At 44.7% G+C, this 21,709-nt stretch overlaps 1 protein-coding gene across 1 annotated transcript; it reads right to left on the minus strand.

Annotated features, from left to right (window-relative positions):
- Nucleotides 1–18,926: 18,926 nt before the first annotated feature.
- LOC127438209 (ladderlectin-like) lies at nucleotides 18,927–21,320 on the minus strand. Its single transcript, XM_051693619.1, has 7 exons — nucleotides 21,264–21,320; nucleotides 21,032–21,129; nucleotides 20,830–20,897; nucleotides 20,457–20,542; nucleotides 19,604–19,726; nucleotides 19,348–19,462; nucleotides 18,927–19,156 (listed from the first exon to the last, which is right to left on the minus strand). The coding sequence occupies exons 3-7, from the start codon at nucleotides 20,888–20,890 to the stop codon at nucleotides 19,089–19,091; spliced, it is 453 nt and encodes a 150-aa protein (XP_051549579.1). The 5' UTR covers nucleotides 20,891–20,897; nucleotides 21,032–21,129; nucleotides 21,264–21,320; the 3' UTR covers nucleotides 18,927–19,088.
- Between the last annotated feature and the right edge of the window lie 389 nt (nucleotides 21,321–21,709).

A 21,709-nucleotide genomic window follows, 5' to 3' on the forward strand; every position in this document is an offset into this window, starting at 1 on the left:
ACGGGACAACTCTGTGAATGTCCTTGAGTGGCCCAGCCAGAGCCCAGACTTGAACCCGATTGAACATCTCTGGAGAGATCTGAAAATGGCTGTGCACCAACGCTCCCCATCCAACCTGATGGAGCTTGAGAGGTCCTGCAAAGAAGAATGGGAGAAACTGCCCAAAAATAGGTGTGCCAAGCTTGTAGCATCATACTCAAAAAAACTTGAGGCTGTAATTGGTGTCAAAGGTGCTTCAACAAAGTATTGAGCAAAGGCTGTGTACACTTGTGTACATGTGATATTTTTTTTTTTCGTTTTTTATTTTTCATAAATTTGCAAAGATTTCAAACAAACTCCATTCACATTGTTATTATGGGGTATTGTTTGTAGAATTTTGAGGAAAATAATGAATTTTATCCATTTTGGAATAAGGCTGTAACATAACAAAATGTGGAAAAAGTGAAGCGCTGTGAATACTTTCCGGATGCACTGTATATATTTTTCAGTGCTTTTACTGATTGGAGTAGTCTTTCAATATTTTTTTGGGGAAAAAAGTATTAAGATATTGAAGGTGAAGGTGAAGTTGAAGGTGAAGAAAAAAAAAGATTTTTGCAGAGACAATCATAACATTGAAGGGTATGAAGTAACAAACAATCTCAGAGGCTTTGAGCATAAATAAAGCTCATTGAAGCTGAACACAGCTCATCGTTCCAACGGCGTTCACCTGAATGAACATTAAATACACTTATGACCATAATAGTTGTGTCTGAATTAAAATAGGGCATGCTCATATATAAGTCATGGAACAGTATAAAACCTATAGCATTTTATGACATCCAAATTAGTAATTTACACTGATGAGCCAAAATATTATGACTACTCACAGGTGAAGCGAATAATGTTGATCATTTCCTAACAAGGCCACATGTCAAGGTCTGGGTATATTAGATGGTAAGTGAACAATCAGTTCTCGTAGTCAATGTGCTGAATGTAGGAGAAATGGGCAGAAGAAAAGGCCTGAGCGACTTTGACAAGAGCCAAATTGTTATGGCCAGACGACTGGGTCAGAGCATCTCTGAACTGCTCATCTCATCCTGCTACTCAACCTGCACTTAAGATCTGTGAAGATGATGTAAGCCGCATCTTTCGTAAACAAAAGACAAGGAAGGCTTCAGGCCCAGATGGCATCTTACCAGCGTGTCTTCGATCCTGTGCTAACCAGCTGGCCCCCATTTTTACACAGATCTTCAATAGATCACTGGAGCAGTGTGAAGTCCCATGCTGCTTCAAATGCTCAATCGTTATTCCTGTCCCAGAGAAACCAAAAATCACAGGACTTAATGATTACAGACCTGTCGCCCTGATGTCTGTGGTCATGAAATCATTTGTGAGACTGGTGTTGGCCCACCTGAAGGACATCACTGGACTCTTTCTAGATCCCCTTCAATTTGCTAATCGAGCAAACAGGTCTGTGGATGATGCAGTCAACATAGGATTGCATCATATCCTGCAACATCTGGACAGACCAGGGACATATGCAAGGATCCTTTTTGTGGACTTCAGTTCAACTTTCAACACCATCATCCCAGCTATACTCCAGAATAAATTACACCAACTCTCTGTTCCCATGTCTATCTGTCAGTGTATTACCAGCTTTCTGATGGACAGGCAGCAGCTTGTGAGACAGGGAAAACTCACTTCTAGCACCTGTACAGTCAGCACTGGTGCCCCCCAGGGATGTGTGCTCTCCCAACTACTCTTCTCTCTCTACACCAATGACTACATCGCCAAGGACCCCTCTGTCTAGCTCCTGAAGTTTGCAGACGACACCACTGTCATCGGCCTCATCCGAGATGATGATGAGTCTGCATATAGAAGGGAGGTTGAACAGCTGGCTGTCTGGTGCAGTCAAAACAACCTTGAGCTGAACACGCTCAAAACGGTGGAGATCATTGTGGACTTTAGGAGGAACACCCCAACACTGACCCCCCTCACCATTCTAAACAGCACTGTGGCAGCAGTGGAGTCATTCAGGTTCCTGGGCACTACCATCTCACAGGACCTGAAGTGGGAGACCCACATTGACTCCATTGTGAAAAAGGCCCAGCAGAGGTTGTACTTCCTTTGCCAGCTGAGGAAATTCAACCTGCCACAGGCGCTGCTGATACAGTTTTACTCAGCAGTCATTGAGTCTGTCCTCTGCACTTCAATAACTGTCTGGTTTTGTTCAGCTACGAAATCAGATATCAGAAGACTACAAAGGATAGTTCGGACTGCTGAGAGGATTACTGGTTGCCCCCTTTTTATTATTATCTATGTCTTGTTGCTGTTTTTGTATTGTTGTACACTGGAAGCTCCTGTCACCAAGACAAATTCCTTGTATGTGTAAGCATACTTGGCAATAAAGCTGATTCTGATTCTGTAATGGCAAGGCTTGTGGGGTGCTCCCAGTCAGCAATGGTGAGTACCTACCGACAGTGGTCCGAGGAGTGACAAACCACAAACGGGCGACAGGGTGTTGGGCGCCCAAGGCTCATCGATAGGCAAGGGCAACGAAGGCTGTCTTGTACGAACCTGTCTTGTACGAACCGACAGAAGGTCTACTGTGGCACAAGTCACAGAAAATTGTTATGATGGTTACAGGAGGAATGTGTCACAACACACAGTGCATCGCACCCTGCTGCATATGGGGCAGTGTAGCTGCAGACCAGTCAGAGTGCCCATGATGACCCCTGTCCACAGTCAAAAGAGCCTACAATGGACACGTGAGCATCAGAACTGGACCTTGGACATTGGAAGAAGGTCCGATGCATCTTTTTCTTTGACATCTTGTGGACGGCCGTGTACGTGTGTGCTGTTTACCTGGGGAAGTGATGGCACCAGGATGCACTGTGGGAAGAGGACAAGCCATTGGAGGGAGTGTGATGATCTGGGCAAAGTTCTGCTGGGAAACCCTGGGTCCAGCCATTCATGTGGACGTCAATGTGACATGTGTCACCTACCTAAGCATTGTTGTAGACCAGGTACACCCCTTCCAGAGGTGGGTGGTAATGTGCTACATTGACTCCGTTACATTTACTTGAGTAACTTTTTGGAAATAATTTACTTTTATGAGTATGTTTTATGGTGGGTACTTTTCTCTCTTACTCAAGTAAATTTCTGATGAAAAAAAATGTACTTTTACTTCGTTACAATGGGTAGCGTTCCTGTCGTTAAATTACTGGTTTTAATGTAATAAGTGTTAATAAATGCGTTATTTATTGAGATTTTTGTATGGGACTCTTACAGTAGTGGAACTTCACAGCTGCACGCTGTCACTCGAGTCGCTTTCAACACTACAGCAGCAAGCGTGCAAAACAAACATTTCTTCACTTCACACAATGCCTATATTTTACACCAAGCCAAGGATATATTTAATTAAAACTGCAGCTCCAACTTAAGAAAATGCAGTGAGGAATGTTTTAGAGATTGTGACACTGTGGGCTTGTCTGTGTCATGGTGATGCTCATTCATTTTCAGCCTGAATCTGTAACTATGGGCTCTTATGACCTCAATTTCTAAGTTTGCATTTTTATATCAGCACTGCAACATATAACGACAGAAGGCATGAATAAAGCATGATCTTGCTTCAGTGTATAATTTAACACAATATGTATGACTTGTGACTGTGTGTCACTGTTTACATTGTTACATTGTTTTTCACCTTAATAATTACTAGAAAAAGCTTTCCAAACTTCTCTTCTAATTGACAGATTCATACAAATCCTTAGAAGCATCCTTACAGTGATATTTCAGCCTTTAATATTATATCATAATTTTCCCACCCTTATCTTCTTCCAACCCCCTGAAACTTTCTGTATTCTGTGGAACCCAAAAGATGTTAGACAGAATGTTAGGGATGTTGGGGGGGGGGGGGAGACATGCAGTGAAATAAATGATGATTAAGGTTAGCATTCTGTCTAACGACTCCTTATAGGAAAACATTCTCGCATCATTTACTCACCCTCATGCCATCCCAGATGTGTTTTTAGTTTTTTTTTTCCTTCTTCTGCTGAACACAAAGATTTTTAGAAGAATATCTCAGCTCTGTTAGTTTATAGTAGAATGCAAGTGAATTGATAACAGATCTTTGAAGCTCAGAAAGTACATAAAGGCAGCATTAAAGGAATTCAAATGACACTGGTACAATCTATGTCTTCAGAAGGGATATGATAAGTGTGGGTGAGAAACAGATCAATATTTAAATCCTTTTTAACTAATAAATCTCCATTTTCACATTCTTCTTCTTGTGTTTTTGGTGATTCAATTATTTGTGCATATCACCACCTACTGGGCAGGGAGGAGAATTAATAGTAAAAAAAGGACTTTATATATTATAATGTTAATAATATTTATATGTTTCTCACCCACACCTATCATATTGCTTCTGAAAATCACTGGAGTCGAATGAATTAATTTTATTCTGCCTCTATGTGCTTTTTAGAGCTTCAAAGTTCTGGTCATCATTCACTTGCATTGAATGGACCAACAGAGCTTAGACAGTCTTCTAAAAATCTTCATTTGTGTTCTGCAGAAGAAAGAAAATCATACACATCTGGGATGGCATGAGGGTGAGAAAATGAGAGCGTTTTAATTTTTTGGTGAACTATCCCTTTAATTTGATGCATGGAAGAAAGAAGTCATATGGGTTTGGAACAACATGATGGTGAATGATAACAATTTCCATTATTAACAATAATGTTAATAGTATTATTATTATTAATCGTTCTGTAATGCATGTTAAATGTGTATTATGTACTGGAATATAGGAGAGTAAACATCCATTAAGTTATATGTGAAAGTAACTAGTTTCTCACTAGAGTATTTGTGGCAGGGCGGAGGGCGGGGCGGGGCCGGGCGTGATTCCGCACACCCGGCTCCTAATTAGGCTGATTAAGCCTGAGAGGGATAAAGGCGACCGGAGACAGCAGTGCGACAGAGAGAGAGAGAGAGTTACGGGCAGCTGCCCGACACCTGTGTGTGTTTGTCTTTTTGCTTAAGTTTATTATTAAAATATTATTTATATTGTTAAGCCAGTTATTGCCTCCTCCTTTCCATTGAACTGTGTTACACTATACTAATACTGGGTAGGACCTCCCTTTGCTCTCAAAACAGCCTCAATTCTTCATGGCATGGATTCCACAAGGTGTTGGAAACATTCCTTTGAGATTGTGGTCCATGTTGACATGATTGCATCACACAATTTCTGTGTACAGATTTTTCAGCTGCACATTCATGGTCACAGAATTTCCCATTCTACCACATCCCAAAGGTGTTCTATTGGATTCAGATCCAGTGACTGGGTAGGCCACTGAAGAACAGTGAACTCATTGTCATGTTCAAGAAACCATTTTGAGACAACTTTTGCTTTGTGACATGGTGCATTATAATGCTGGAAGAAGCCATTAGAAGATGGGTAAATAGTAGCCATGAAGGGATGCACATGGTCAGCAACAATACTCAAATAAGCTGTGGAATTCAAGCGATGATTGATTTGTATTAACGGGCACAAAGTGTGCCAATAAAACATTCCCCACATCATTACACCACCGCCACCAGCCTGGACTGTTGACACATGGCAGGTTGGATCCATGGATTCATGCTGTTGGTGCCAAATTCTGGACCTACCATCCGTGTGCCTCAGAAGAAATCGAGATTCAGCAGACTAGGCTACATTTTTCCAGTCCTCAGCTGTCCAGTTTTGGTGAGCCTGTACCAACTACAGCCTCAGCTTTCTGTTCTTGGCTGACAGAAGTGGAACCCGACATGGTCTTCTGCTGTTGTAGCCCATCCGCCTCAAGGTTTGACATGTTGTGCATTCTGAGATGCTATTCTGCTCACTACAATTGTACAGAGTGGTTATCTGAGTTACCATAGCCTTTCTGTCAGCTCAAGCCAGTCTGTTTATTCTCTGTTGACCTCTCTCATAAACAAGGCATTATCATCCGCAGAACTGCCGTTCACTGGATGTTTTTTGTTTTTGGCACCATCCTGAGTAAACTCTAGAGACTGTTGTGCGTGAAAATCCCAGGAGATCAGCAGTTACAGAAATACTCAAACCAGTTCGTCTGGCACCAACAATCATGCCACAGTCAAAATCAATGAGATCACATTTTTCTCCATTCTGATGGTTGATGTGAACATTAACTGAAGCTCCTGACCCATATCTTCGTGATTTTATGCATTGCACTGCCCCCACATGATTGGCTGATTAGATAATCGCATGAATAATTAGATGTACTTTTGCTCTGTTCCTCACACAATGATTTCTTATGACATTTAAACACTTTTACTATAGTCAGTACATTTTAATGTATACATTACATAACTACACTTACAAGCTTGTTTGAGTGCAACCAAACTGCACGGTAGCTCAACTGATAGAATGTTGCACTTGCAATGCAAAGGACCTGCCTACAAGTCCTGAAGAGCATGTGAGTGAACACATGCACTTGTGGAAAATATTAAGGCGTGTGTCCAAACTTACTGTACTGGCAGTGTTTACTTATATTTACTACAAGGCACAAAATTAGCTTTATTAATGCTCAATCGATTTGAGGAGTCTTTCAGCTAATTTTTCAGAAGATATTGAAGTTCAGAATACTCAAGATCTATATAGGTTAAAGTTTAAAAAAAGAAATGATCATAATATTGAAGTGTATGTAGTAACAAAGTACTTCTGGAGCAGACTATCTTTTTATTATCATAGAGGCTGAGCACAAAGATAGAACATTACAGTTAAACATGGCTCATCGTTTCAGCGACGGGCACCTGTAGGGTAGAGTCAAACATTAAATAAGCTATAATCACCATAATAGTTGAGCTTGAATAAAAATAGGGCATATCCATGAAGCAGTCATGGAACAGTATAAAACTTGAGGCATTTTGTGACATCAAAATTACGCATTTTGTATTATACTTTTATGTGAAGTTATACTGCAGGACCATAACTAAATACTGAAATGATTCAAGAAACCAGATTGCTTTCTTACTGTTATGACTGATCTCCAAGCAGCTCTCAGGAACATATTGATATTGTTATGTTCTGTGGGGCCCCAATAGGTGAAATCAAAGATAGACCCATCAGTCCACATCTACTGACCATCCTAATGAGTGAAGAAAGTGATTTCAAACACTGCACTGCTGTACTGCTATTCAGGGGATTTTCATAAGAAACTTAACCTTATGTTTAAAGAATATGTAGTGTCATTATTAATCACTTTGCCGATGTTCTGAAAGCAAAAAGGATCAAATAAATAAGAACATTAAGGATGTCATTTCGCAGCGTGACCGATGCAAAGCAGACGTGTTTTCAAGCTCTGCCTGAATGGGCCCTTTTCACAGCTACGCATTCGTGAACCGGAAGTCGTCATAGTTGGGTAAACTTCAGCACCGATTGTGAAGAACAGTAATAACCAGTGCCGCTACAGTGTTCCTATTTGCACAAATTCTAAAAGAAAACGTCCGGGTTTGTGTTTTCCAGAATTTCCAAAAGATGCTGAACTTTGTACGAGCTCCGTGGGTTCAGGCAATTAAACACGAAGGAGATAACTTTGTTTACATTTACATTTAGTCATTTAGCAGATGCTTTTATCCAAAGCGACTTACAAATGTGGAACATAGCAAGCAATTTGTCAAACAAAGTTCCACAACATATACATTGTTGTTCTACCAATCCCTCAAGGTGGCTGGAGTAATATAGGCGCTAGCACAGAAGAAAAAGACAGAGAAGGATTTTTTTTTATGTGCAAGATAAGTTCAATAGTAAATGCAATTAGTGTGGATTGGTTAAGTGCTCACGGAACAGATGTGTTTTCAGCAGGTTCTTGAATGTTGAGAAGGTAACAGCAGATCATGTGAAGGTTGGAAGTTCATTCCACCACAGTGAAACAGAGAAAGTGAATGATCGGGAAATAGGCTTTGAGCCTTTTTGTGATGGGACCACCAGGCGCCGCTCATTCATAGATTGCAGAGAGTGAGTTGAAGCATAGACCTGGAGAAATGAACTGAAGTAAGAGGGTGCGGTTCCATTGGCTGTCCTGTAGGCCAGAGTCAAAGCCTTGATTTGATGCAAGCATCTACAGGTAGCCAGTGGAGTGAAATCAAGAGAGGGGTGACATGAGCCATTTTTGGCTGACTGAAGACCAGATGCGCTGCTGCATTCTGGACCATCTGCAGTGGCTTAATTGTGTTAGCTGGGAGGCCAGCCAACAAAGCATTACAGTAATCATTGGATTTCTCTTTTTCCCCATACAATTAAGAGTTTAGTATTACATTCTCTCTGTGTCCCTTGATTTATTGTCCGCTCTGTTATGTCACGATACTATGACCTTTAATTGAAGATATATTTTATGAAATGACATCACACAAACTGGAGGTGGACATCAGCTATTCAGCAAAATAATTTTGAGTTGTTTGAAGTGTGTCAATGTGCTCAAGCATAACATGTCCACCCTGTTATGGGAAGATATATGGGACATTAATGTAATTTTAAAATTTCAATATATATATATATATATATATATATATATATATATATGTGTGTGTAGTATATGTATACAGCTTGTAACATAACTGGCTGTCGCAGAGACACAAATGTGTGATGCTCATCGTAAGGGGCCAGTTTTTAAAAGATGAAATATGTAATTTTTCAGTGTTAAAATACTTATTTTCCATCCCAGCTTAATATGTAGAGACAACTATAAGTAAGCCAGGTTAATTTTCTCGAAAACTGTAAGCACTGTGTCTGTGTGACTAGAAAAATTCCTGTTTGTTTTGAGTGATCTGCTTAGACCTGCCCCAACAACATTACTCAACCAATGGCGTTTGTTGGAGGTGGAACTGTCTGACCGCTTGGACAACTACAGACAAGAAGCGTATTCAGAAAGCTGTTTTGAAATCATTGTTTATTTTTGCAATTCCATTCAGGGTGCTAGTGTTGCAGAAATGACATAATTCATGTGGCGCTTTTTAATCCCTTCCTAACTGGTACACAAGGGCCAATGTGCAGGCCTGTTCGTTGCTGGGGTACGTAGTGGTCCAAGAATAAGACCTGCTCACTCAATTTAGAGTAGAATGCAGCAGAAAAGTACCATAAATCCTTGGTTCACTAAAACAGATTTCACCTCTTGGCGTTAGAAGTCTGTCTCGTCCATGATTGCAGTAATTACTGCATTCATTGTTTTAGTTAATGGCAGATCGGAAACACAACAGGAATATTTAATGGGGAAATAGTCCTTATTTGTCGTCACTCCCATTGCTGTAGTATTAGTTCTGGCTCTTGTTTTGACAGTGTAAGGGGGTTCAGTGGAAACGAGGAGGCGAGATCCGGCTTGACAACTTAAATAACAATTTATTAACCAAAAAACACAACCAAAACACACAACTAAAAACACAAAGTACAGCTGTCTGCAATTCTCTCTCTCTCGAACTGTCGTCCCCGGCCGCCTTTATCCCTCACGCGCCCCATCAGGCTGATTGGGGACCGGGTGTGTCTCATTCCAGCCCGGCCCCGCCCTCCTCGGCTCTACACTCCTCCCGGCGTTGCCTCAGGCCAGGGAGCCCCCGGCATGACGTACATCCACCCTTCCTCTCCGGGGGGGGGGGGGGGGGCGTGCCTTATGTCCCGACTGCCGGCGGGTCCTCCCCGCCTTCCTCGACCTGGGAGGAAACAGGAGGGGAAAAAACAACAACACAAAATGGCGAGGGAAAGGCCAACATGGAGCGACAGAGAGAGAGAGAGGAGAGAGAGAAAAGAGAAACTCACCGGTTCTCTGATGCGCCGTCACGTGGTCCCCGATCACTACTCCACCCTCTCAGGCGGACTGCAGCCGCTCCTCCCCGGGCGGACCGGAGTCAGACCTCCGACCCCCAGCGGACAGAACGCCCCTCCGCATTCCCGGCGTCCTGTGGGGACTCTCCTCCGCCCCTGGCAGCGGCCCTACCACTCCAGGTGGTCGGGGAGTCGCTTCCCTCCTCCCCCCCCCCCCGCGGACGGCGGTCTTCTCTCAATCCCTCCGCGTTCCCAGGGGATGGCAGGGCACTCCTCCGCCCCCGGCAGCGGCTCCCTCGCTCCAGACGGTCGGGGAGTCCCGTCCCCACTCGCCTCGTGGACGGCGGCCGTTCCCTGCGTCCGGGTGGTCGGGCTACTCCATCCCCCGTCGGACGGCAGCAGTGCTCCCCTGGGTGGATGGCAGTGTCGAGGATCCTGCGACGGGAATCCCTCCTCCTTCCCGGGTTTTGGCACCAGTGTAAGGGGGTTCAGTGGAAAGGAGGAGGCGAGAACCGGCTTGACAACTTAAATAACAATTAACCAAAAAACACAACCAAAACACACAACTAAAAACACACAGTACCGCTGTCTGCAATTCTCTCTCTCTCGAACTGTCGTCCCTGGCCGCCTTTATCCCTCGCGCACCCCATCAGACAGATTGGGGACCAGGTGTGTCTCATTCCAGCCCGGCCCCGCGCTCCTCGGCTCTACAGACAGCCTAACTACTTACATACACAGAAATGAACACAAAATAACGTTTTTCACGCTATAAAAATTAAACATGGAGACAACTGCTCCCCATGCACTCTACACTTGTCTCCCATCTCCTCTCGTCTACCTCTACTCCTCCCCTTGCACTTCAACCCAAATCACTTATTGGACTTCTAACACAGGTAAGTTCACACTATTGACACTACATTAAACATAAAACACACAAACACTAAATGAAAGACATTTTCAACACAACAACAAATAACTAATTAAAACAATATACATTGTAACATTTATTTAACAAAAATAAACATATTTAAATGATTTCCCAGGGTTACATTCAGCTTTAACCGTCACAGATATGTAACAATACGTATGAAAGGGTTAATGATGAAACATAAAAATAATATTTTTCAAAAGTTTTCAAGCTGAAATTTCACCGAATTGTAGGAATGACCCTCCTAGTAAAATGGGTAATACTTTTTTAACAACTCGAATTAATAAAATACATAGGCTTTATAATACGATATTAGACATTGTAGCCTAAGAACGTCATGGTTACTTGCATAACCTCCGTTCCCTGATGGAGGGAACGAGACGTTGTGTCGATGTAGTAACACTAGGGGTCACTCTTGGGAGCCCAAGACACCTCTGGTCTTTGATAAAAGGCCAATGAAAATTGGCGAGTGGTATTTGCATGCCACTCCCCCGGACATACGGGTATAAAAGGAGCTGGTATGCAACCACTCATTCAGGTTTTATGCTGAGGAGCCGATATAAGGTCCGGCCATTTCAGTGGGTAGTTCGGCGTTGTGGCAGGAGGGACACAACGTCTTGTTCCCTCCAACAGGGGACGGAGGTTATGCAAGTAACCATGACGTACCCTATCTGTCACTCACCCGATATTGTGTCGATGTAGTGACACTAGGGGTCCCTATAAGAAACGCCACAATTGGCTGAACTGTGTTACGTGAACTGGCGGTGTGTGGTGGGCAGACAACTGTGTGCCTCATAGCCAGCACACCAGGTTGACACGTAACTTCCCCCAACATAGTTATGAGTGTCGAACGGCCCTTTGGGGACAAGTTGACTACCCAAGAGATAGAGACAGGCTTAACCCAGTCATGGCCTCTTTTCCCCTTCTCTTTTTTCACTCCCTAAAAAAAAGGGGGATTATCCGATTGGGCCGCCAGGTCTAGTTGGGGGGTGTCCCTCCCAAGGGGAAGACACCGCGGAGACCACACCTCGCCCAAAGAGGGGGGGGGTATTTAAGTGGAAGAATACGTCACATGGTCTTTCCAACCATGTGGAGAGTCTTCAAGGTAGATCCTACCCAATAGGGGAGGAGTTACTACAAACATGGAGACTGGGGCAGAGGGGCTCTGCCCAAGGAAGACGCAATTTGCCAACAGGGAAATGAATTAGCGGAAGATATATATCACATGGGGTTAGCCTTACAGGGAACCGCCACATGTGGAGCACCTACCCCAGAACAGGACTCTTAGTTAGTATGTGTACTGGGCCGTCAGCGAGTCTCTCCGAAAACTCGACTGCCACAGGGCTCGGAGGAAGTCAACCAGGGAACAAAACTTGTGAACACTATAGGGAATTAATGGCGCACGTCTTCAGCTCAAAAAGAGGTGGAAGGTGCTATGTGCAAGTGATAAACCCGGCTGGCTATCCCGGGCTTATCCGCTTGTATTGTGTGCCACTACCTGGGACGAAATCGGTTCCACCCAGAGGTTGTAGAACCTTGCAAAGGTGTTGGGTGTTGCCCAGCCCGCTGCTCTGCAAATGTCTGTTAGAGAGGCACCCCTGGCCAGGGCCCAGGAAGCCACTACACCCCTGGAAGAATGGGCTCGTAGCCCTACCGGGGGCGGCATGTCCTGGGCATGATATGCCATAGTTATGGTTTCAATGAGCCAGTGGGCGATCCTCTGCTTGAAGACAGCACTTCCTTTCTGCTGTGCACCAAAGCAGACAAAGAGCTGCTCAGAGATTCTAAAGCTCTGCATGCGATCCAAATAGATGCATAAAGCGCGCACCGGACACAGCAACGACAGGGCTGGGTCTGCCTCCTCCTGGGGCAGTGCTTGCAGGTTCTCCACCTGGTCCCTAAAAGGGGTGGTGGGAACCTTGGGCACATAGCCCAGTCGGGGTCTCAGGATCATGTGAGAGTAACCCGGACCGAACTCCAGGCACATTTCGCTGACAGAGAACGCTTGCAGTTCTCCTACCCTCTTGATGGAATTCAGCGCAGTCAGGAGGGCAGTCTTCAAGGAGAGTGCCTTAAGCTCGGCTGACTGCAAAGGCTCAAAGGGGGCTCTCTGTAGACCCTGAAGAACTACAGAGAGGTCCCATGAGGGAACGAGGCGCGGTCTGGAGGGATTCAGCCTCATGGCACCTCTTAGGAACCTGATGATCAGGTCGTGCTTCCCTAAGGACTTACCGTCGACTGCGTCGTGGTGTGCTGCTATGGCGGCAACGTACACCTTCAAGGTGGAAGAGGACAGCCTCCCTTCCAACCTCTCCTGCAGGAAGGAAAGCACTGATCCAACTCCGCATCTCTGGGGGTCTTCCTGTTGGGAAGAATACCACTTAGCAAACAGATGCCACTTCAAGGCATACAGGCACCTCATAGAGGGGGCCCTAGCCTGAGTGATCATGTCTACCACCGCAGATGGTAGACCGCTTAGCGGCCAGATATGGAGATTCCAGAGGTCTGGTCGCAGGTGCCAGATGGTGCCCCGTCCCTGATAAAGATGGTCATTCCTCAGTGGAATTTGCCGGGGGGGGAGCATGAGGTCTGAGAACCACGTCTGGGTGGGCCAGTAGGGTGCTACCAGGACGACCTGCTCCTTGTCCTCCCTGACTTTGCACAGGGTCTGTGGAAGTAGGTTCACTGGGGGAAACGCATATTTGCATAGGCCAGGGGGCAGCTGTGTGCCAGCGCATCTATGCCATGGGGAGCCTCGGTGAGGGTGTACCAGAGCGGGCATTGGGAGGATTCTTGGGAGGTGAACAGGTCCACCTGTGCCTGTCCGAATCGACTCCAAATCAGCTGGACCACTTGAGGGTGGAGACTCCACTCTCCCCTGAGGGTAACCTGCCATGACAGCACGTCCACTGTAGTGTTGAGGTTGCCCGGGATGTGAGTGGCTCGCAGAGACTTGAAGTGCTGCTGACTCCAGAGGAAGAGACGGCGGGCGAGTTGTGACATACAATGAGAGCGCAGACCGCCTTGGCGGTTGACATATGCTACCGTTGCCGTGATGTCTGTCCGAACTAACATGTGCTTGCCCTTGATCAATGGCTGAAACCTCCGCAGGGCGAGCAGAATTGCCAACAACTCGAGGCAGTTGATGTGCCAATGCAGTCGCGGGCCTGTCCACAGGCCGGCGGCTGAGTGCCCATTGCAAACAGCACCCCAGCCCATTTTGGAGGCATCTGTCGTGACCACGACATGCCTGGAGATCAGTTCTAGAGGAACACCTGCCCGTAGAAACGAGAGGTCGGTCCAAGGGCTGAAAAGATGGTGACAGACTGGCGTGATGACCACGCGATGTGTCCCGTTGCGCCATGCCCATCTCGGGACTTGAGTCTGGAGCCAGTGCTGAAGTGGCCTCATATGCATCAACCTGAGCGGGGTGGCCACTGCCGAGGATGCCATATGCCCCAGGAGCCTCTGAAAAAGTTTCAGTGGAACCGCTGTTTTCTGTTTGAATGCCTTCAAACAGGCCAGCACCGACTGGGCACGCTTGTTCGTAAGGCACAGCATCAATGAGACTGAGTCCAACTCCAAACCGAGAAAAGAGATGCTCTGAACCGGGAGGAGCATGCTCTTTCCCCAGTTGACCCGAAGCCTTAGTCAGCTGAGGCGTGAGAGCACCAGGTCCCTGTGTGCGCACAACATGTCTCGAGAGTGAGCTAGTATTAGCCAGTCGTCGAGGTAGTTGAGAATGCAAATGCCCACCTCCCTTAATGGGGCAAGGGCAGCCTCTGCGAACTTCGTGAAGACGCGAGGAGACAGGGACAGGCCGAAAGGGAGGACTTTGTACTGATACGCCTGACCCTCGAATGCAAACCACAGGAAGGGTCTGTGTCGATGAAGGATCAAGACGTGGAAGTACGCGTCCTTCAGGTCTACCGCCGCGAACCAATCTTGATGCCGGATGCTCACCAGAATGTGTTTTTGTGTCAGCATCTTGAACGGGAGTCTGTGTAAAGCCCGGTTCAGTACTCGCAGGTCCAAGATTGGCCGCAACCCACCACCTTTTTTTGGTACGATGAAGTAGGGGCTGTAAAACCACTTCTTCATCTCAGCTGGAGGGACAGGTTCTATCGCGTCCTTCCGTAGGAGAGTAGCGATCTCCGAGCGCAAGGTAGCAGCGTTTTCGTTCTTGACCAAGGTGAAGTGAATACCGCTGAACCTGGGCGGGTGCCTGGTGCACTGAATCGTGTAGCTAAGTCGGACGGTCCGGATCAGCCATCATGACGGATTGGAAAGCGCAAGCCACTTGTCCAAGTTCCGCGCAAGGTGGACCAAGGGGACAACGTCGTCAGATGTACCGGCAGGTAGGGCCTCATGGCGGGGTGGAGCTCGAGGTGCCACACCACGTCGTGGCCGTGCTGAGTCTAGGGACATTGAAGCACTTACCTGGCTCCTTGTGACCACCCCCGGAACAGCCTGGGATGGGGGAGGAAGAGGCCTGTCCTCGTAACCCATGGAGACTGCCACATCGGTGGTGGCTGTGTGCCACAGCTGGGCGCTCAGGGGCAGAAAGACCACCGCTGGGGCGCCAATCCTGCAAGATAAAACCCGTGGACGGTAGTCGTGATGATGACCGTGCACACTGGGTATGTGACCCAGGGAGGAAGGAAACCGCTCTTTTGTTGAACTGTTGGGTACCACAGCCACTTGGGCATGCGGCGAAATCAAACAAAAAGGCAACAAAAGATTTTCCGCCCGGCCCTCCACCGGGGGATGGAGTGGTCTTCTTACCAGCTCCAGGTGAGTGGGTACCTTCGTCCCTGGATCGCTCATCGCAGGGGCACTTTGATGACCTCCGTGGGTTCTTTGGCGCCGACTGTGAGACGGGTGGTGTCTGCTTCCTGCGGTGGGCTCCACGCCGGGGCCAGGCCGAAGGGGCGGGCTGCGGCGGAGCCGGTGCAGTCACCGCAGGGGGCACCCTTGGCGATGAGCAGACAGAGTGTGGGATCTTGAGTCGTGCCGGGGCAGGATGTGTCAGATTGCCTCCGTCTGCTGCTTCACCGCCGAGAACTGCTGGGCAAAGTCCTCGACGGTGTCGCCGAATAGGCCAGCCTGGGAAATGGGGGCAGCAAGAAACCATGTCTTGTCGGCCTCACCCAACTCGACCAGGTTGCGCCAAATGTGGCGCTCCTGGACCACTAGTGTGGCCATCGTCAGCCCGAGAGACCGCGCCATGACCTTCATCACTCGGAGAGCGAGGTCGGTCGCAAAGCGCAGTTTCTGCATCAGATCTGTGGTGGAACTACCCTCGTGCAGTTCTTTCAATGCCTTGGCTTGGTAGACCTGCAGGAGTGCCATGGCGTGCAGGGCAGAGGCGGCTTGTCCAGCAGCACTGTAGGCTTTAGCCATCAGGCGACAACGTGAGCCTACAGGGCTTGGACGGGAGCTTAGGGCATCCGCGCCAGGTGGCGGCGCTCTGCGGGCATAGGTGCCTCATCCGCGAGCGCCTTATCCACCGGGGGAATCGCCGTATAGCCCCTGGCCGCCCCGCCATCGAGGGTAGTGAGAGTGGGGGAACTGCGGAATCGGGGCCGGGCAGTAAAAGGTGCCTCCCATGATTTTGTCAGCTCCTCGTGCACTTCCGGGAAGAATGGCACTGGAGCAGGGCGTGGCTGCTTTGATTGGTGCCACGAGCCCAGGAACCAATCATCAAGCCGCGAGGGTTCAGGGGAGAGCGGAGGGTTCCACTCTAACCCGACACTCGCGGCCGCCCGGGAAAGCATGTACATCATTTCGGCATCGGCCTGTGACTGGGCAAACGTCCCCGAGGGTGGAAGCCCAGCTGAGGCTTCTGCATCCGACTGGACAAGCCCGCTCTCCGATGCCGCACTCGAGAGCTCATCATCTTCGCGGGCTCCCAACAAGAAGCCAGACTCGCTGTGAGACGAGCCAGCGAACTCATCCGGAAGCCCAATTGGGGCAGACGAGCGTGCTGGGGAATGGGAGGTCCGCGGGGGGATACCCGGCGGAGGCGATCCCATTGGGGTCCCCAATCGCCCCCAGTGCTAGCCGCCCTGGCCTCATACCCGTAGGTAGAAGGACCAAGGCGGGGAGCTGCTGGGGTGGCTTGCTTTCTTACGAAAGCAAGACGTGACTGCAATGTTGTCATGGTCATGTTCTCGCAATGAGAACATGAACCATCCACAAACGCTGCTTCCGTGTGGGTCGCGCGCAGACACGAAAGACAGCAATCATGACCATCCGAAGTTGAGAAATAACAACTGCAACCAGGAATAACACACAATCGGAAAGGCATCTTTAAAAAGATGTTCCGTGTGTGCTGCTCTTTTAGAGAAATATATACTCTTTTAGAGGAAAAAAGCTCTTTCAGAAAACATACTCTCTTGTTTTCTGCCAAAGCACCCAGGGGCGTTCTCTGCAGTGCACCAGTGCAGAGGAGGGAGAAGCCGCTGAAATGCGCCGTATGTCCGGGGGAGTGGCATTGGCCTTTTATCAAAGACTAGAGGTGTCTCGGGCTCCCAAGAGTGACCCCTAGTGTCACTACATCGACACAATGTCGAGTGAGTGACAGATAGGGAATCGTACAGTATATGTTTTACCTACTTAGAAATGTAAATTGAAAAGGTTTGACAGGAGTAAAAAAGGCACCACTAACAGCAGCAAAAGACAATTGATATTATTACGGGACAAACCAGTTAACTGGTCCTGCATCTGGGAAGAGCATTTAAAACTAACATGGGTACAGTGTGACACACAGTATTTTCACAAAGTTTAATAGCATAAGTTGTATTTAAATGCATTCATATTTTCACGTTTAGCAGCAAAGTAAATGTACAGTGCAAAATATGGTGAGCAAATATCCAGTCGTGTCGGAAGCTACATTTTTGTTTGCTTTGGTTGCTCCGTGCGTGTTTAGAGAGCATCTCTATACATGTAAAACAATTTATAAAATAATAATCACAATTTACTCAACAGTGCTGTGGCATCACCTCAGTAGACTGAAAAGTTATGGGTCAAAAGCCTACTCGTTGTTAGGTGGTCCATATGACAGATCAATATTTAAGTCCTTTTTTATGATAAATTCTCCTTCCTGCCCAGTAGGTGACGATATGCATGGAGAATGCGAATCACCAAAAACAAAAGAAGAATAATGTGAAAGTGAAAGTTGAGACTGATAGTAAAAAAGGACTTAAATATTGATCTGTTTCACACTCGCACCTATCATATCACTTCTGAAGACATAGATTTAACCACTGGAGTCGTATGGATTACTGTTATGCAGCCTTTATGTGCTTTTGGAGCATCAACATTTTTGTACCCATTCACTTGCATTGTTAAGACCTACAGAGCTGTAATATTCTCCTAAAAATCATTGTTTATGTTCAACAGATGAAAGAAAATCAAACACATCGGGGACAGCATGAGGGTGAGTAAATGATGAGAGAATTTTCATTTTTGGGTAAACTATCCCTTTAATGCCCTCCAGGACTATAGAAACCAGTGAACTCAGTGAACCGTAGAGAGTACATTAATATGAAGACAAAGCCAAATTCCTGAGATTTTTAGCCAATTTTTAAACTCTATTTCTGATCCAAAAAAAAAACAAACAAACAAAAAAACAGGACATATGTCCCCATACATTAAATGTGCTAAATTGTGATGTCAAATATTTTTAAAGACCAAGGAGAAATCCCAAAACATTTGGTATCTCTGAAAAGCCCATTGTGTCTACTTTAAGATACCCTAAGATGTACAATGGTGGCAAGGAGGGTCTTTGAGAAATATATATAAAAAACAAAATGTCCTCTACAAAAGACAGCAGTGAATGACTGGGTCTCAAGAGGTTATTTTGACAAAACTGCAGCTTGATTGTAAATGACAGCCAATAAAAATATTCACAAGTGATATTTACTTTGAATTTATTTGGTTCTCATTTTTCATCTCAAGCATGCTCTTCACTGGCACATTTGTAAACTGGATTAACAAGTGCACTAATTTCTGAAAAGAAATTTAGGGCAAAATTTGTTTGGTGTGGCGGAAATGACCAAAAGTCGTAACTTTTGAAAAAAAATAAATAAATAAAAAAAAAATATATATATATATATATATATATATATATATATATATATATACAGTATATTTACGTTTTCTGTAACTTTGAATTTAACTCCACACAGCACAAGATTTGTTTTTCAATGCTTTTAATGATTTTAAGAGTCTTTCAGAGATTTTTTTTTAATTTTTTTTATATAAGATATACAGTCTTCAAGGTAAAGTTACAGAATTATTCTTATTATTCTTATTTCTGCAGATACAGCAACAATATTGAAATGTATGCAGTAACAAATGATCTCAAAGTCTTTGAGCACAAAGAAAGCCCATTAAAGTTGAACACAGCTCATCGTTCCAACGGCGTTCACCTGAATGGACATAAAATACACTTATGACCATAATAGTTGTGTCTGAATTAAAATAGGGCATAGCCATTTATAAGTCACAGTACAAAACAGTACAAATTTCATTTAATTTATATTACAGTTGAATGTGAAACTAACACACCAGGATCATAAAGAAATATTGAAAGATTCAAGAACCCAGATTGCTTTCTTACTGTTCCGGCTGATCTCCAAGCAGCTCTCAGGAACATTTTTGTAATTGTTCGGTTCTGTAGAGCCCCAGTAGGTGAATTGAAAGACAGACCCATCAGTCCACATCCATTGACCATCCTAATGAGTGAAAACAGTAAAACTGCACTGCTTTTCTCCATCCAGTCATTGCATTATTGCTTATCCGCATGTTTAAAGCATTTAAGTCACTTCACAACGTGACTGCTGTTTCATCGTCATTTTAAAATTAGAATGACTTACTTGTTCACCATCATGACCGCCAATCCAAGCACGTGAGGATCCAGGCACTAGACTCAGTAGAAAGTCATTGTCCATTTTGCTCTGCACAGATGCCAGATTTCCATCAACGGTTTGACAGGTTTTCTGAAAGATTCACAATTTGTTTTGGTCAATATTTGCTCATTATTAGTTTCCTGCATTATTTATTTTCTAGCCTGATCTCATGAAAATTACTTAACCGTAGCAACATTTGTGCAAAAAGATATTAAGTGGTTCATTACACGTTTCGCGGCAGTTTCGAGGTGAAATGGCAACAATTAAATAGTCTCCCAAACAGATGAGGTTTTTAAGGTTAATTCTCTACCACCCTTCCCTAAACCTTAAACCTAAACCTAACCGATAGCATCATTAAAAGCAAAAGTGAGATGAAAGCACAATTTCTGAAGCAACCACCTCATTTTGTAGTGCTTCAAGTAGTCATCTCACGTGCTCTTCAGGACTCGTATCTTCGCATCGTAAGTGCAACAGTTCATTAATAGAGATGTAGTTGGTTATGTAATGTAATGTTAAAATGCATCGCCTTACAAGTCATGCACTATAGTAAAAGTATTTAGATGTGCTGAAATGCATTGTGTGAGGAACAAGGTGAAAAGGAAGTGTTTGTGAACTGATAATCTGCCCTTTTACTTGTGATTTGTGTGAAAGTGAATAAAATTCAATGTTTTTGTAGTGCCTCTAGTTTTTGTTTTACCAGTCGCGATACTTACATAAAAATAATTTAGCAGAAATGTAAGTATAGTGACATGATTGTAAGAGAGAAAATTGATATTTTCATTAAAAAAAGAATAAAAAAACAAACTTTAACTAACGTTACCTCTGCTGTTGGCCAGTTAACATTCTGAGAGAAGTATTTGTAGCATTGTACTCCAAAAGGTTTCCATCCAAAGGGGCACCTCTCAGCTGCACAGTATATAAACTTTAGTGTCTTACAATATGCACAACTAACAACACTTTATTATGTATTTTATTTATGTATATTTTTGTGTATATGTGCACTGCAAATATATGGATTTCACACACTGTCAGACCTTCATTTATTACAACATCATTATATTGATTAATATTGTAAGTTTTCTGTTATCCATCTCCATTACTAAACAACTCGTTACATTTTTGGCAAAATTCTGATTGTTTTAACATTCCAACTTGAATGACATTGAGTTTTTGCAGTGGTACATAAATGTTACCTGCTGCATTCTGCAGGAAGAATATAAAGAAAAGAAGCAGAAGATTTCTCAGCATTGCCATGATAAACCTGGAAATAAATAAGCAGTAAAGGTAATATGTCTGCACTCATGCTGTATACTGCACACACAGTGAATGTTAAAGACAAAGTACAGAGGTACTTGAAGAAGAAAGTTTGAGTATAGTGTTGCAGTAAAAACTTACCAGGTTTTTCAGATCGTTGCCTTTAGTTTCAGTGAAGATTGTGTGACGCTTCAGAACTGATCTTGCGTTTTTAAACAACAGATAAACTCCACCTGATACTTCATAGTGTGTTAACATTGAGGAAAAGACTTTAAATCAACATATGATCACATGAGCATGCCGACTAATGAATAGTAATATTAACAATATTTAAGCATATTTAAGCTTTACATATCCTGATAAGAGAGTTTACCATTTTAATATTTACAAGTGTACTTTTCTTAAATAATTATGCAGTATACCGGAGATCCTGATGCACTTTCAACAAAGAAATGATCACTCTTTCCTTATTTACCCTTTCCACTCCCATTTATGGATTTTCCAGTAGAGATGATTGAAAGATTACAGTTTTGATAGGCTTAGTAAAAATAATGAAGACAATTTATAATGTAAATAATTCAATTCATTCTCAACTATTGCACTGTGTTATTTCCTCATGTCCCCCAGAATATCTTTGGCAAAAATAAATCATTACATTTATCTTTTTCCACATATAATTAAGAGTTTAGTATTACATTCTCTCTGTGTCCCTTGATTTATTGTCCGCTCTGTTATGTCACGATACTATGACCTTTAATTGAAGTTATATCTTATGAAATGACATCACACTGGAGGTGGACATCAGCCATTCAGCAAAAT

Source organism: Myxocyprinus asiaticus, chromosome 49 (assembly GCF_019703515.2).
Source record: "Myxocyprinus asiaticus isolate MX2 ecotype Aquarium Trade chromosome 49, UBuf_Myxa_2, whole genome shotgun sequence".
In the NCBI taxonomy this organism is placed as follows: domain Eukaryota; kingdom Metazoa; phylum Chordata; class Actinopteri; order Cypriniformes; family Catostomidae; genus Myxocyprinus; species Myxocyprinus asiaticus.